Source organism: Lutjanus erythropterus, chromosome 9 (assembly GCF_056507025.1).
Source record: "Lutjanus erythropterus isolate fLutEry1 chromosome 9, fLutEry1.hap2, whole genome shotgun sequence".
Lineage (NCBI taxonomy): Eukaryota > Metazoa > Chordata > Actinopteri > Lutjaniformes > Lutjanidae > Lutjanus > Lutjanus erythropterus.
Genome location: NC_139325.1, coordinates 3,288,334 through 3,304,875, shown reverse-complemented (window position 1 = coordinate 3,304,875; position 16,542 = coordinate 3,288,334). Strand labels below are relative to the sequence as shown.

Genomic DNA, 16,542 nt, shown 5'->3' with positions numbered 1-16,542 from the left:
ATCTAATCTAAAACCTTTACTGGATAGTATTAAATACCAGTCATGTCTAAAATGACAGCTTTCTGTCAAAGATAACCATGTATATTAGACTGCAATGTACAACTGAATTATAGATGACTTTTATTTGTTTTGATATTGGGATTGTATATTGGCTATTGGCTTTCCTTGTCTGTAGATATTGGTATCAGTCGACCACTATTACAGGTAAGAGGAAAAATCTGCAGCTTTGATTTTGGGTGTGAACCGTCCCTTTAAGAGATAATACAGAATTACAGATGCTCACAAAACTAAAGCATAACACACTCTGCTGATTAGCAATTCATCTCAGAAGAGCCATGACACCAATTAAGCAAATCAATGAGGTGGGAAGCTGTACAAGGCAAACGCAAATGTATACTTCATAATCATTAACAATTCTATCTATGCAAGCTTACACTGACTAATAAACAACAGTTATCAGCCCTCTGCAGCACTTTTCACATTTAGTTGAAGCTGTCACACCCTCTCAATCTGTCTTACACTTCCTGCTGCTGCCACAAACACCCCAGTTTCTGCTGGGTTTTTGCATTCAACAGAGCTTAATTAAGCAACAAACATTATTTTAGAATTTTCTATATCACACACTGGAAAAAAAAAAGATTTTTAGACAGGCAATGTTTTTATACCTCAGCCTCTGAAGCCTCTCAGTGTGGTAGAGGCTGTAGATGGTGTGTGCTTGTAGTTAATGAATTACATTTCCTCTCTGGATTGATTATTTAACAGCATGCAGCTGAAAAACAATGGCTAACACTTCACTTGAAATAGTGGCGATAAGGCATCAGGGATGTATTATAAACTCACATAATTAGTGTTATAATCAGATCCAAACACAAAGTGCAAAATGTTGCTGTTTGATTGCTTAACTGGACAAATGTATTGCTATTCACAATATCAATCAGTTCATTTATTTTGTTTAAACATTAATTTCTGTGAATATATAGTAAATACATAGTAAATATATAGGGCTTACTTGCAGCTGCAAGTAAGTTCAAGCCAGCCAAGTGTGTCGATCAGATCAATACTAAAACTCAATATTAAAATACTCCACCATTAGTAAAAGTTCTACATTCTAATCTTTACAAGGGTAAAAGTATGTTTACCTTGCGAGGCAGCTCGATTCCCAAGATCACACAAGAATACATCTTACCAGGCTTCAAGTTCAATCTGTTTTGTCTGCACCAAAAGTGATGCAACCGGTCAGCATCCTAGGAGGGACTACAGGCAGCTACAGGTGTGGTTTTAGGTGTGACGACAGTGAGACATCTATTAGTCATTCTTTAACATTTTTCTTGTTTGCTGCCTTTTTTGAATCAAATATGACTTTGGTATTCCTGAGAGTGCTTTTTATACACACATTTTCTTGTTGTGTTTCCTCCTCAGCCCTCTCTTACTACATCACATGTTTAGTTGATCTGAATGGTTGAACTTAACATAGGTTTGACGTGATAGACAGATGTTTCATGTTTTTTTTTTAATTCCCTGCCCTTTTCCAAGCAGCCTCTAAGGACAGCTTTCTGTGAAACAAACCACCTGGTGTGTTCATTTAAAAGTGTGTCAGTATTATAGCAAAATTTAGTAAATGTGTCAAAAGTAAACGCAGCATTTTTCCTTGTGTATTAAAATGGTTCTTGGTCCCTTTACTATTATATCTAATGTTTTTGGTGCTGATGCATTAATGTGTATGTTGCATTTTACTGCTGTAGATGAGGTTGTGCACATTCATTGATATATTGTTGGGTAATTTGTTGTACAGCAATGCATCAAATTTTACACATCATCATATGTTTGCACTATTTGAGAATTATGCAGAAGTATGTTATTTTAGAGAAAATGGATATTGTGGAATAGCCAAAAAACACTGAGAACTTATTTTTAAGCTATTTCGCCCAGCGATACTGTGAGTTCTAATTCAAACAGGCTTCAACAGCATGAAACACAAATCCACTTCTGCTGTCTGCTGCACAAAGCCTGCTGTGAAAATGTCAGCCGATCACACAGTCAGTGCCTAGGTGTTCATTCACTAAAATCCTGATGAGCATGTAGAGAGTCTGCTAAAGAGAGAGAGAACTGACAGGAAAAAGCAGTCTGACAGTACTTAGAGAGTGTAAAAATGAGTCTTTACAGGCATTAAGTGCCTGCTGCGTCTGCTGTACAGCTGGATTCCAGTGCGTCCTACCTGTATGTTGAGTGAAATGCTGATGAGGACATTCCCACATATGGAGATTATGATTCCCACGAGATAGGTCTGTGGGAACAAACAGTAAACAGGTACAAGATTAGGTGACGCTCTACTTGTCACACAACAAATCCAAACAGCCCATAATACTCCCCGCAAGTCTCCCCTCCAGCTGTCACATCTGTCATTTCCATGACGACCACAGACAGCGTTGTTCCATTGGTGCTCTGTTCAAAGGCAATGTGCGTGTGTGTTCCTGTACAACAGAGGCTTCAAGGGTTTCATAATATCAAACTTTCGACTCTCACACACTCACATGCAGTACAAAGAAACACACACAAACACAAACAGATATTTAACGCACACAAAAGCTCAAATGCTCCCTCACCCTCCTAACTCTCCCACGATATATGACACCTCACAGAGGGCTGAATGCAGGTTGGTACACACCTTGAGACACACAAACACCCTGGTCATGACACGCATTAAAGGTTTAAGGAATAGAACTTGGACAATGTAGCATTGGTAGACCTTTTTCATGCAGCTGTATTGATATGAAATAGTAGATGTTACCAATGATGCTAATGAAGGTACCATTCCATTTAGTGTAGCAGGATCTTTTCAGTGAGCCAACATCCACAATAGAAGCACTCTGAATCTGTTTAACCTGAATGGAATGGAACCTGAATTGGTATCATTAGTAACACCTCTGCTAAGTCTGCTATTTAATGTCAAAACGTCTGCTGTGAAAAAGGTTATTGTTGGGAGAAGCTGGTAATGTGGAAAAGACTGCGTCACAGCAGAAAATTAGGCAAACAAGGAAGAGTCTACAGCCATGTTAGTGGCTCTGTGAGGCTTTACTTAGGCACAGCTTAACACTAAGGTTAGCATGCTAATGTTCTCACAGTGACGATGGTATAATGCCAGTTCACCAACAAAAACACTTACACCTGGTCTTAAGAAGAATATCCTTTATTAGTCCCTGCTGTGGGGAATTCAGTTTTTCCCTCTACTGTTAATTATTTTACACACACACAAATGCAACGCACATGCAATTTTGTGGGCGAGGTGGTAGAATGATAGGTGGTAGTGGTAGGGCTGAACGATTTTGTAGAAATATCTAATTGCAAATATTTTGACTGATATTGCAATTACGGTATGTTTTGTTTTATTAGAGATTTTACATTATTCTTATTTTGATTGAAAAATGTTAAAATTACTATGGAGTGATTTTTTTGCAGGAATCTGCACTAAATGAAGACTTTTTTTTAAGTCTGTAGAATCTGATGTGTAGGACAGGACATCTCTGCCAGACTCAGAGCATACATGTGCTTTTCAATCACAGTGCTTTGTGTTAATTAATAGGCTGTGTTGTGTTTTACTGGCACACAGCATGAACACACACAGATCTGCTGCATGTTTAAATAAAATGATAAATAAATAAAACTTTTTTTCTGTTTCCCATCATTGTATTTGCAAGGAAACAGGAAGTGGTCTTGATTAGATTTCCTGGGAATCCCGTTTCCAGGGATTAAACCCTAATCTTTGCCTCATGACATTCATTAATTTATAAGTTTTTGACACACGTTTTGCCTTTAACATGTATTGCACCTCCAGCGACTTAAAAACTGCAGAAAGCCATATTGCAATTTCGATTAACTGTGCAGCCTTCGTACCCAGGAAGTGAAACTGGCACCTTTCCAGTGAACAGTCCACTCTGTTCTTATTTTAGTCCTACAGTCGCCAAGACAAGTCCTTACAGACTGAGCTACTGCCAGCCTTAAGACTCTTAAGACACCATAACTTATGGTGGTTGCACAATCTAGACTTAAGCCTAGTCTTCTGCTAAAATCAGGTCTTAATCTTACGCTATGTCAGTAGCAGGCGTAAAGTCAAAATCTAAGCTGATTTATACAGATATATGGATGGTATTTTGTATTTTGTGCCATGAACACTCAAAGCAACATGTTATTGAATATAACTGTGTGAAATTTTTAATTCAGTCAGCCATAACATCACACATACAAATTAAATTTGCAGAATTTAGGAAAAGGCCCAAGTAATAAAAGAAAATGTCCTAGACAGCGTTTCACAAAGTTAATTAAGTTTCTCCTCAATCAACATCTCTCACAATTGCACAATTTTTTAAGGGAGTCTGGGGATACTGTGTTTACTAGTTCAATGGTAAAATCCAATTTATCTGAACAACCATTTATGTCTTTTCCTATTTCTCTCCAAGTTGACTGCTTCATATTTGTTATTAAATTGGACTGTTCAGCAGTAAGCATTTTCTTCCACTGGTTGGACAGCTCTAGTAATTTTCTTACCTCACTGTGAGATGAAAAAGTATTTTCTTGATCTTTGATCCTCCATAATTTTGCTGCAAATTAGAAATGACTACCTACCAATCAGTAAGACAGTGGAATATGTATCCTAGCAATGTTTTGAGGTGCCTTCAACCTGCATTCTTTCTAATGGCCAGCAGGGGGCAAATATGGATTAATATTTGGTCACTTCATTGCCTGTTTCTCACCTAAAATGTTTGCAGACACATATTTTCATGACTGTTAAGCTTTAATACAAGAAACTTTGAGGCCTGGCAGGCTTCCTGCTGAACGGATGAGCCAAAACCAGGCACTACCCAAGTTGCAGGATGTCACCCACCAGCTCCACACTCTTGTCAGTAATGTGCATGTTCTAGCTGCAAAAAAGCAAGATGGCCTTGTAACTCGATAATGCTCAAGGCTTTAAACTAAGCCCACGAAATGAAGGGTTGGTTCAGACTTGACTACACACAAAGTACAGCTGAGGCTGATGGGACTGTCAATAATTTTGCAGTAATTTGTCATCAATCAAATTACGATTCTGACTGGACGAGAGTTCTCTTTGGAAAGTTACTGGATCACCAAAGTCAGTAGGGCTTCATCCTCTGGAGACCATGAATGACATTTGTTTCCATGGCAATCCATCCAGTAGCAGTTAAGATATTTCAGTCTGGACCAAACTGGTAGCCTGACTCACAACATTGCCTTCCCTGGAGCCATGCCCTTAGCAGAGTGAAAAAGCATGTACAGCTCTTGTGAAATGAAGCCCCCCCCCCCAATATACGCCTTGCATGATGAGACTTTTTCAGATTTTTTTATGTGTTTTCAAACTTAAACAATATTATGAGCTCCTGCTTACACCAGGAAAAGATAAAATTGGCACCCTTTTGTAGCCAAATCTCAGCAGGAATGCATAATTGCTGTTTTAAGTGATGGAAGAAGAAACAGGATCCATCGGCTTTGAGTGTTTCAAGAATTCTCCAGGCTACTTTCCCCCCATATGCTTGGAAAATTATTGCCAAAAGGAAATTTAATTTTAGGTCATAAACATACCGGTGGCTGTGGGCGGACAAAGTTTACAAAGAAATGAAAGCGAGCAGCGGGGGTGGAATGCGAATGATGAAAACCTAAAGAAAGAAACTCAATCACTGTAAAAGAAGTAACAGCAGCCAAGCACATCCAAGTATTTATCCCTTGAAAGAGCATTACGAGTGAGATGGAGGGTGGGGAGGAGAGAGGCAGGGGGTATACAGTGCAGGAATGGAAGGTAAAACAAAGAAATAAGAGGCAATGCAAGTGAGCTGGAGAATGAGCGGGAGGGAGGACGGTATAGGAAGAAACAAAGACAGAAAAGGAGAGCTTTAGTGGTCCATTCTGTGGGACAAGACAGGCAGTCAGCTATTGTCAATAATATCCACCTGATATTGTTGACAAAGGGGATAACAGCACTGTAGGCAAAGGCTTCCAGGATGAATGAAGTGTAAATTAATTCCTCTGGTCTCCAAACACAACAGCTGATCACCATCACACAATCCAGGGGTCGTCTATCGCTCTGTCAGAGCACATTATTAGACATCCACAGTGAAAATATGAAACAGCTTTCCGCACGCGCCACTGAGGGGAAGGAGCTGTCGTTAGAGCTTATTCTTAAAGTCATTAAGCAAAGACCAAAGCCCAGTCAGGAGCCGTACCTCTCTGATCTTTCTGCCAGCTTCAGAGAATAAAGTGAAGCACACAGAGGAATGCCAGACAAAATGATGATGGTACACTTCACAGAGCACAGTTTAGTAACCTTTCTTTTAATGACACCAGCAATATAACAGGGTATCATCCTCCGGTGGTAAAATCTGAGTTTGGAACAGTGTGGGTGAAGTGCAGGTCTGAGGGTGAACATCAAAGATGTCACATCCCAGCTGCAGAACTGTGCTCCAATGTACTATTTATTTTACAAACCATCAGGTATTTTCTGACGTTAGAGTAATCTTGTGTGGCACACTTGTATGGCTCTTTGAGTGCACAAACAATCTTGACAGGAATGAACTGTCACAGTATCCTGTAGATGAATGTTTAATGATGCAATGATTCATGTAATACATTCACATCAACTGCCACAGGATCTGTATTCTGTGCACTTCAGGAAAAGAAAGCCAAAAGTCTCCTCTTCACTTCTAAGCACATAGTCAGGAAGAGAAATGAGACTTAGCTGTTCTTTTCCTTAAAACCTACAGCCCCTTTTCAATTACTATGGACTCATCTGATCATCACACAACATAATTCCACCCAGCAGCCCACTTTAAAGTAATACCACTTGTGTTGTACCCTCTTTATTGCATAACACAACTCATCATCTCCTCACCGGCCTGATAAAGAATTTAAGCCAAGTGGATTTCTGGATGGTTTTAAATTCAAACCCACCACACACACTCCAGCCTAACTCCTCTGTCTCACAGCCTGCATCCATCTCCTCCACCCTCTGCGCCACACTCACCTTGACACTTAGTCTGATGAGTCCACTGACCTGTAACGCACCTACAGCAAGGATGATACCACACCAGAGGTAAACAGGATTTAGACTCCAGTGTGTGTGTGTATGTGTTTGTCCATATATGTGTGCGATGATTGCAGTGTATGAGAGGTAAACAGGATTTAGGAGGAGGAGGTGGGGAGCAGATGGGCGGCTCGATGATGAGATTCCTGGGGGACTGATATCACATCAAGGTAAAAATTGTGTGTTTGTGTGTGTGGGCGTGCAGTGATAGGCTCCATCCTCCAGTGTTGAAGCAGACAGACAGACAGACAGAGAGGCAGACAGTGTGGTGGGCTGACTGTATAAGAGATGACTGCGGCTCGGCGGTAATTCATGATCAGACAGACGGCGTCATCCATCAGGCCAGCTGTGCTCCGTTCACTAAACCAAGATCAATAACCTTGTCAAGCTTCACAGGACAAAGTGTAAGTGGCCCACTGCTTCGCTCTCACTGAGCCCATCAGGAGGCTGCGGGTGGATACTGAGAGGGGCCAGGGGGCACAGCGAGGTGTTTGACTGTGAGTGTGTGTGTGTGTGTGTGAGGGAGAGACTGTGTGTTAAGAGTACAACCCGGTGGATGTACAGCCTGAGGAAAGTTTATTCCACAGACTTCACACGGGAGATGTAGCAATTTGAAGTGTGAGGATGGATTCATCTCACCTTTACATTAGATTAAAGGGATACTTCGGATTATTTGATGTGGGGTTGTATGAGGTACTTACTGATAGTCAGCTTATTACTTAAAATAGAGGGTCGGCATACTCCTAGTCAAGAAAAGTGGGGAGGGAGACCATCTTAGAAGCTAAGCAATGAACTGCTGTGGTCAGAGTCAGCAGCAAAATGTATTGTAGCCTTTTAAAAAGGGTCCAGCTAAAATAAATCTGTCAGTTTAAGTGCATGTTTTATTTAGAATATTTTCACTGCTTTACTTTGCCAAACCAACATTATAAAAAACAAATATTGCTGTCTCCAAAACGACCAAACTCCACAGGAAAAATTAGACATTTTACTTCGCAGAACATGCTAGCTGCTGGTCTACCACTGCCCTGATCAGTTAGTTTGTTTCTGTTCTTGTATGGCCTCTTTAATTCCAAAGTATCCTTGTGAATCACTGAGGTCACACAACAACACAAGCAAACTAACAAATCAAGGCAGCAGTAGACCAGCAAACTCCTGTTTTCTGTGATGTAAAATTACTGATTTCACCTATGGAGTTTGGTTAGGGAGCAATATTTGGCTTAATGATTTCTCATCAGAAAAGACTATCTGACAGCAAAGTAAAGAGGAGAAAATATTCTAAATATACAGTGCACTCAAACTACAGCTGGGCAATATATCGATATAATATCAATATTATGACATGAGGCTAGATATTGTCTTATTTTGGATATTGTTATATCGTGATGTGGCATATGTGTTTTCTCTTCTTGGTTTTAAAGGCTGCATTACAGTAAAATGATGTGATATTCTGAACTTACCAGACTGTTTGATTATTTGCCTTTACCCTTTACCTCTCCTCTATGACACTGATCTAAATATCTTTGAGTAATGGACAAAACAAGACATTTGAGGACGTCATCTTGGGTTTTGGGAAACACTGATTGACATTTTTCACCATCTCCTGACATTTTATAGACCAAACAACTAATCGGAAAATCAAGAAAAAAATCGTCAGATTAATCGACTATGAAAATAATCGTTAGTTGCAGCCCTGGTGGCTAACATGCACATGCTGCTGACACTGTCCACAGCAGTTCTACTGCAGTGCTACTGGTACCCTCACTTCTCCAAACTGGAGACCTGCCGCCAGCCATCTACTGTCAGTACGACACTGACTATAAGTATACCACATACAAGCCCACTTCAAATAACCTGAACACGACAGTAAGAGAATTCAATCTGATTGCAGTGAATTATTCTTGTTTTGCTGGTTTGTTGTCTCGGTGTTGGTGGAGGAGAGGACGCATGCATTTGCAGTTTGGGCGGTGAATCACAACAGGAATCATGCACCTCAGTCAGACAGCAGGAGCCTAATACTCTACCCACTGAGGGAGACAAATCCACACCAGGGTGTGTATGTGTGTGTGTGTATGTGAGAGAGAGAGAGAGAGAGAGAGAGAGAGAGAGAGAGGAAGCTGGAGAGAGAGATAAAGAGAGAGAGTTTTCCTGTGACAGGAAGAGCAAACAAAGTGGTGGAGGCAGGCGAGGCCGGTACACTGGGAGTGCCTTTGGCTTGTCAGCTTACTTAGCAAACATTACACACTTTACTCAAGGAAAGCAAGAGACTTCACACCACAGAGCTCCCTGCGCTGCACTCTACTCTGTGTTTACCACTTCAGACTACTATTGATGTTTTACAAAGCTGAACAGTTTTCTGCTGTTAAACGTCACCGTACAGCAGCTGCATGGGAAATATTTCAAGGCTGTTTCATCTATGCAACAGTAGAAAGTAACATTTACTCAAGTGTGGTACAATTTTGAGGTACTTGTACTTTACATGAGGATTTCCATTTTCTATCTGTCTATTTGATAGTGTTAGTTCCCAGTTGCTTTTCAGTTTTTTTCAAGCAAAACATATGATCAGCTTACAGAATATTAAAGGTTATATTTTGTTGATTTTGGAGCCCCCACTGGACAAAAGATGTAGTTTCCACCTTAATAACCACAAATCAAAAATAAAATTATCTACAGAGAAATCTCCTCCTGCTTCTTTTTAACTGGCTAACATGCTTGTCACTGTAACTTTGCATTGGGAAAATGTAAACACAGGCTCATTTCAAGGATCCCAAGAAGAATCCAACCCAGTGGTAGACATAAAGAATAACTACATACAAAATGGCCAGTCTTCTCATGGATGATCTTATTAACTTAAGTCAGTCAGCCTTTGTATTGTCCCCATGGGGCCATGGTCATCTGTTCCCTTTTACCCCCTCTAATGGCGGGCCTGACAGTATCTAATATGAAAAGGTCCATGGGGGTTCACTGACATAGGCACTGGGTAACAGTTTTTACTCGCAGCCATCGGGATCAGTCTGGGTCCCAGATACTGCCCAATTAGATACAAGTCTATAGGAGGAGGAGAAGTGTGGATATAATTGGGCGACATAGTCATCTAACCTCTCCATGGAGGAGGAACTGCTTAATCACCTCTAGCTCTGCTTTAATAAAGAAACCAGCCCACTGATTCTGTCTCCTCTCTGAATAACCAGCACTGACTGCAGAGTGTGAAATCACTGACAATACAATGTAAATGTATTTACATGATAAATACATTTATTATTATCAGTAATACACATGTCAACTTCCCATCTGATGCCCCACCTCCTGCTGTTATAGCGAAAATGGCACAGTCCAAAAACTCTTGCCAGCTCTCCCTCAAATCAAAAATTCACATTTTTCCTCTTACTTGTATGCTTTATCCATCTACTGTATATAGGTGTGAGTTGCAGAGTTTTGGAGATATCGGCTGTAGAGATGTCTGCCTTCTCTCCAGTTCTCCCAAAACTCGACATATCTGATATCTCCAAAACTTGGCAAATTACACAACAGCTATCTAGATGGATAAATAGCACAAAACCACAAGCAAGCCAGAGGAAAAATATGTATTTTAATTCTACCTTTAAGTCAAAATGCCTGACCAGAAATGGAAAAAAATGCAAAGTACAGAGGGAAGAAGACGAATGGAGCAGAGAGGCAATGTTGAAGTGGGCAAACCTGAACGTGGCATAGGTGAGAAGTTACGCAGACCAGTAAATAAAACTTTACTTTTTAGTAACCTGAGCACATTCACTTCACTAGATTAAAAAACTCTGCTTCACTGCCCCAACTGCATATAATTAGACCAATACTTTGATTAATGTAGCCCTCAAGATTGAATTTGATGGATGGAGAGTAAACATATTTGTTCACTCATGATTTGATGGCATGATTTAATTCCTTGCAATCAATCTTTGATTTATTTTTCTCTAATCTCTTATTCATTGGAGAGCATTTTTCCTCTCCTCGTTTTGTTGGTAAAAGGAGCAATACAACTCTCACAGTCTAGTCTGAAAGAACTTTTTTCTCCGTGTTTTGAAATAACTGACTTAAGGATGGGTGGGTGGTGGTGGTGCTGAAGTGGGTGTCCATAGTCCATAATTCTTGATGACTGGAATGGATACTGTCAACTATCTATGCTCTGAAAAGATGACTTACACCCTTCCTCCTCTACAGAAATCTACAAGTGAAAAAAGACTGGATGAAACATTCTTGTTACTCTCAGGACAGATTAGTGCTTTTTAAAAAAAACAGTCTCCTTTTTGTTCACAGTACAAGGGGGCACCAGCACTTAGATAACTCCCTGTGTGATAAACTGTGCCTGCATATCTGTCTGTGATAAATGATGACCAAATTCTAATCCTGATGCTTTTCTTCTGCATGTCAAGGTCTCTATCAAATTAAAAATGATGAAAAAAGAAATAAAACATAATAATTCAACCTTCTGAAAGGACTGGAGCCATTCAGCATTATAATCACTTTTACCTTTGATACTTTTACACAATGAATTTGAATGCAGGACTTGTACTTACTTCTTCCACTGCATCTATGTTTGGACAGATATTAAGTTGTTCTAGGGTGGACTTTTCCATTAACATTGTTGTGTCATGCGCGTGTGTGTGTGTCTTTAATTTAATCTATAATTGTAGGGTTGTTTCAGGCCAGTACTAGTATTGGTATTGAAACAGCCCTTGTCAATATGCCCCACTTCACAGGAGAGAGGGGCACCAGCACGAAAGCTAAAGTGCTGTGGACAGGATCAGCAACAAAAGTGTGTTAGTCACTTAAAAAAGGTCCACTAAAATATATAAATCAATATCAGTTTAAATGTACACTATATTAAGAATATTCTCACCTTTTTACTTAGAGGTCAGACAGCCTTTTCTGACAGGAAATTGCTCTTATGAACAAAGAAATATTGTGTTACGTGCCACAGTGAGTATGTGCTGCTGAGCTCTCCTCTGCCCAGGTTCTGCCCCTCCTCCCCCTTGCGAGCTGCAGTGATTGGCAGCAGGTGCAGCCACTCTGCAATCAGGGCCTGGGTGTTAAAAGCTAATAGACCGGGATCTGCAAATCTGCAGTCTAGTCCTGCAGAGGCAGGCTAATTAATTTGGCAATAAAAGAACCTTTGTTTACATTTTTGTCTCACTTTTCTCTTATTCCTTTTTCACCCGGGTACATTTGTTTACTGTTACACCCCTCATCCACTAGCCCAAACTTGGGGGTCATAACATATTGCATATTGCACAGGAGTTGCTGGTTTACCCTTGCCTCCATCAGTTAACTTGTTTAAGTTATTTTGCAACTTTGGTGAATCTGAACTAAGCTTTTAAAACACAGAAGTCACTCAATAACAAACACACTAACAGATTAAGGCAGTGCTAACCCAGCAACTCCTGTGTTCTGAAAAGGTAAGATTACTGATTTCGCCTATGGAGTTTGGTTGGTTCAAAAAGAGTGATATTTGGCTTTTCTAATGACAGTTTCCCATCAGAAAAGGATGTCCTACAGCAAAGAAAAGAGCTGAAAATATTCTAAATATAGCATACACTCAAACTGAGAGATTTCTTTAGGTGAGCCTTTTTATGTGGTTAAAATACCTTTTTGCTGCTGACCCTGTCCACAGCAGTTCATTCCTCAGCTTCCATGCCTCCTCTGCTTCTCCAAACTGAGGTGTGCCAACAGCCATCTACTTTAGGTAGACTATCAACTATCTTCACATACTCTGAACTATCCCTTTAAGCACACCAGCAAGAGAATTCAATCAGTCACATGAGGGAACTGATTGTACTGCAGCTTCCTTTTAGCTTTGTCAAAATGTAATTAATGTGTTCCAGAGGTGTGATTTAGTTGCACAAAACATCACCTGAGAACTTTCCAAACAAAATGATACAGACTTCAGACAGCATGGTTAGTTGTAAATGCTGCTTCCGTAGTCTTAAAAAGAACTGTGAGAATTAGATAAGGTAACTGGATTATTTAACCTGACACACTGGTATTGATCAAGGAAACCATGAAAAGAAAGATCCCCGTGTTCTTTTGCTCGGCACTTAAAAGTCACGATGACACAAACTCAAAATGCGGCCCAACTGCAGCAGTCGAGCAAGTTTGAATATCAGTACTAATAAACACAAAAGTCAGCAGAAACTCTGAGAACTGCAAGAGCACATTCATCATCGGGACACAATCAGGGACTCAGTTTTTCTGTCTGTTTTGTGGTGGAATTACTGTACGTGTGTATCTTTTAAATGAAATTGCAGTCAGTGTGTAAATTCAATTATATAAATGTCAGAGATAAAGTCAGTTTGAGTTTCTAGTAATTTCTCTCTGGAAGTGTGGTCAAACTTTACATAAGGCATGCAAAACTTTAAGTTTGTGTAAGGCAACAATAGGTGTGTGTTCTGAGTTTGTCATCATCCAGCTAAATTAGAATGATTAAAGTCCTCAAAATCATGAAAATACAGGCAGTTCTCCCTGCTCTGAAACACTGGTGGAGTGTCTGCTCCACTGTCTTAGTGTCAAACACCACTACAACGTGAAACATGGACACTCTGTCCAAGAAAAATGTCCAAATTCAATTTCAGTTTATCAAATGTGAATATTTTCTGGCTTCTGTAGTCTTTTTTATGACAGTAAACTATCTTTGTGTTTTGGACATAACAAGAAATTTGAAGACGTCACCTTGACCTTTGGCAAACAGTGATCAAAAATTTTCACCATTTTCTGACATTTTACAGACCAGACTACTAATCGCTTAATAAACTATTAATCAAGAAAATAATCCACAGAATGATCAATAATGAAAATAATCGTTAGTTGCTTGCCTAGTACTGTTTTGGAGATATCAGCTGTACAGATGTCTGTCTTCTCTCCAAAAATAATGGAGATCAATGGCACAAGTGCTCAAAGCACCCAAAAATACATTTAAAAAATTCAAACCCAGTATCTCTTTCAAAAAATCATGACCTGGTTACTCAAGATAATCCACAGATTGTTGCTGTGAGCAGTTTCATGTAGGAACTACTTTCTCTGCATTACGAAGAGCCATGTTTCAGGTCTGTCCAAAAAAGCCTGAGCACAGAAATCGCACACAACAGCTTAATGGTCCATTTTACATATTTTCAGAAACTATTTCCTAACATGAATAATGTGTTTAGAAAAAAAAAACTCCCTTTTCTTTTACGCACACCTTAAAATAGTGTTCAGTGTATAACTTTATTTCTGTATATCTATGGGCTTTATGTTTTACCTTAAACCTTATCTATATTCATACTGTAATCCATCCAACCTTGTCAGGACATTCATCATCCTCACACAGGCATATGTAATGCCACACACATGCACTCCTGTGACAAGCAATTTTTCAAAAGTGTGTACTTGCACAAAGCAAGGTTGAAACTCAAACCTATCTGCATGTTTCGCTGCGAACAGCACGTCTGAATCTCCTGCTTGAATCTATACTGAAGCTGACTGGGCCTTGAAGCTGACGGAGGGACTGACAGCACTGATCCTCCTCCTCCTCACCAGGACACTGACACATGGAGAGACAGACAGATAGACAGCACAGCCCTTTGTGTCCACTGACAATGGGGATCTGTCCCTCCCCGGGATGGGCTGATCTGTGGATGAAGCCCTCCACTTTCTGCTCAGAGGTGGTGGGTACAGAAGTGTAAGCTCAGAGACACAACGGCAGTGAGAGAAGGATGGAGAGAGATCACATACTGCTGATATCCTAACTTTTTTTGGGCAGTTTCTATGTTAGATTATAATCTCAACAAAAATATGAATGTACGCATTTGTTTTTTCTCACATTTTTCATGAGTTGAAATAAAAGACTTCTTCTTTTCACACAAAATATTTATTTCTCCTAAATAATTTGTTCAAATCCATGTTAGTGACCACTTCTTTGCCAAAATAATCCCTCCCCCTGACAGGTGTGGCATATAGAGATGATAATTAAACAGCCTTGGACTGGTCACACAAAAAGGACACCCTAAAAAGTGCAGTTTGATCTTGAAAAAGACATATTAGACACTGAATTATGGCTATTTCACGTACAGCTACAGATAGCAGGGCAAAGTCAAGACCCTACTCTGCTTCTGATTGGCTGGTACCCATTGCCTTCATTGGTTGGGTTGGTTAGGTTTAGGCATGAGGAGTGATTGGTTAGGGTTATGGTAAGAGTATCAGGGTAAGCCAATCAGAGAAAGAGTAGGGTGGGCCATGACTTTGCCCTCCTGGGGAAAAACCATGGTATCTGTAGCCTCTGTGAACTAGTCATAGTTCAGTGTCATTGTTCTAGTGTCCTTTTTAATTGTGCTCACTAACAAACAAGATTGTGAACAAAATTTGAGAGAAATAAACCTTTTGTGTGCAGAGAACACAAGATTTTTTACTTCATGTGAAAAATGGGAGCAAAAACAAAAGTTCTGTATTTATATTTCTGCTGAGGATATGAAAATATGTAAATGTAAGTGATAAGAACATGATGACAAAAATCTCAGTGACTCCCCCACAGACTGCCTTTGTCACTTCTTGCTATGATGAATCGATTATCAAATTAATCCCTGATTATTTTGATAACTAATTCATCTAATTGGTTTGAGTAATATTTTAAGAAAAAAAATGTCAATGTGATCAAAAATTTTCACCATTTTCTGACCTTTAATTGACCAAACAACTAATTGATTATTGGGAAAATAATCAGCCAATTAATCGATGATGAAAATAATCATTAATTGCAGCCCTTGTGATATGATTGATGATTACTGAGAATGATCGTTTTTCTTACATCTGAAGATTTGTAGACCAGGGCATCTCTGTAGCCCTACAGTTTTTTTTTTTTATTATTATTATAATTCTTTTTAGTCATACGTTTTTCCTTTATCAGAAAAAGCAAGACTTAATGTACATCCAATAATACAAAGGTCTTAGACAGGATGAACATTATACTCACAATTTTGCTTTTCTAAGAACTCTACACTTAGTGGGGTTAAGAGGAGGAACAACGGTGTCTTTAAAATGAAGTGATGTATTGCCCTAGGAGCACTTTGCAAATTATATGGAAAAATGCCCATTAAATTTTCATATATATAATGTACAAGATATTTATTTTGGCTTGATGATGGCATACTGAGTACTATCAGCGGGGTCAGCAGAGATTACATGGAGCCAGTGGCAAAGACGAAATATGAACTCAACACGGTGATGTGGCCAAGTCTGTCGCAGAGGTTTTTCTGCTAAACAGTTATTTTTAGTGGTCGAGTCCTCCATCACTCACCTTCTTCACCTCCTGTGGAAACAGGAGTGTAGTCTTTATTAGTACACAGGCTCTTGATGCAAATTCTGCACAAGGTAGTTATCTATCTATCTATTCTAGTCAGTGTATTTACTGCAGTAGATGGCGGTCAGCACGCCATCAGTTTGAGGAAGCAGCAGCA

At 39.6% G+C, this 16,542-nt stretch overlaps 1 protein-coding gene across 1 annotated transcript in view; it reads right to left on the bottom strand.

Annotated features, from left to right (window-relative positions):
- Positions 1-16,542, bottom strand: part of nipal2 (NIPA like domain containing 2) — a 56,453-nt gene that overhangs the window by 35,315 nt on the left and 4,596 nt on the right. The window contains exon 2 of the mRNA XM_084725938.1: positions 2,216-2,284. Coding sequence (XP_084582064.1) covers positions 2,216-2,284 — 69 coding nt within the window. The remainder of the gene's footprint in view (positions 1-2,215; positions 2,285-16,542) is intronic.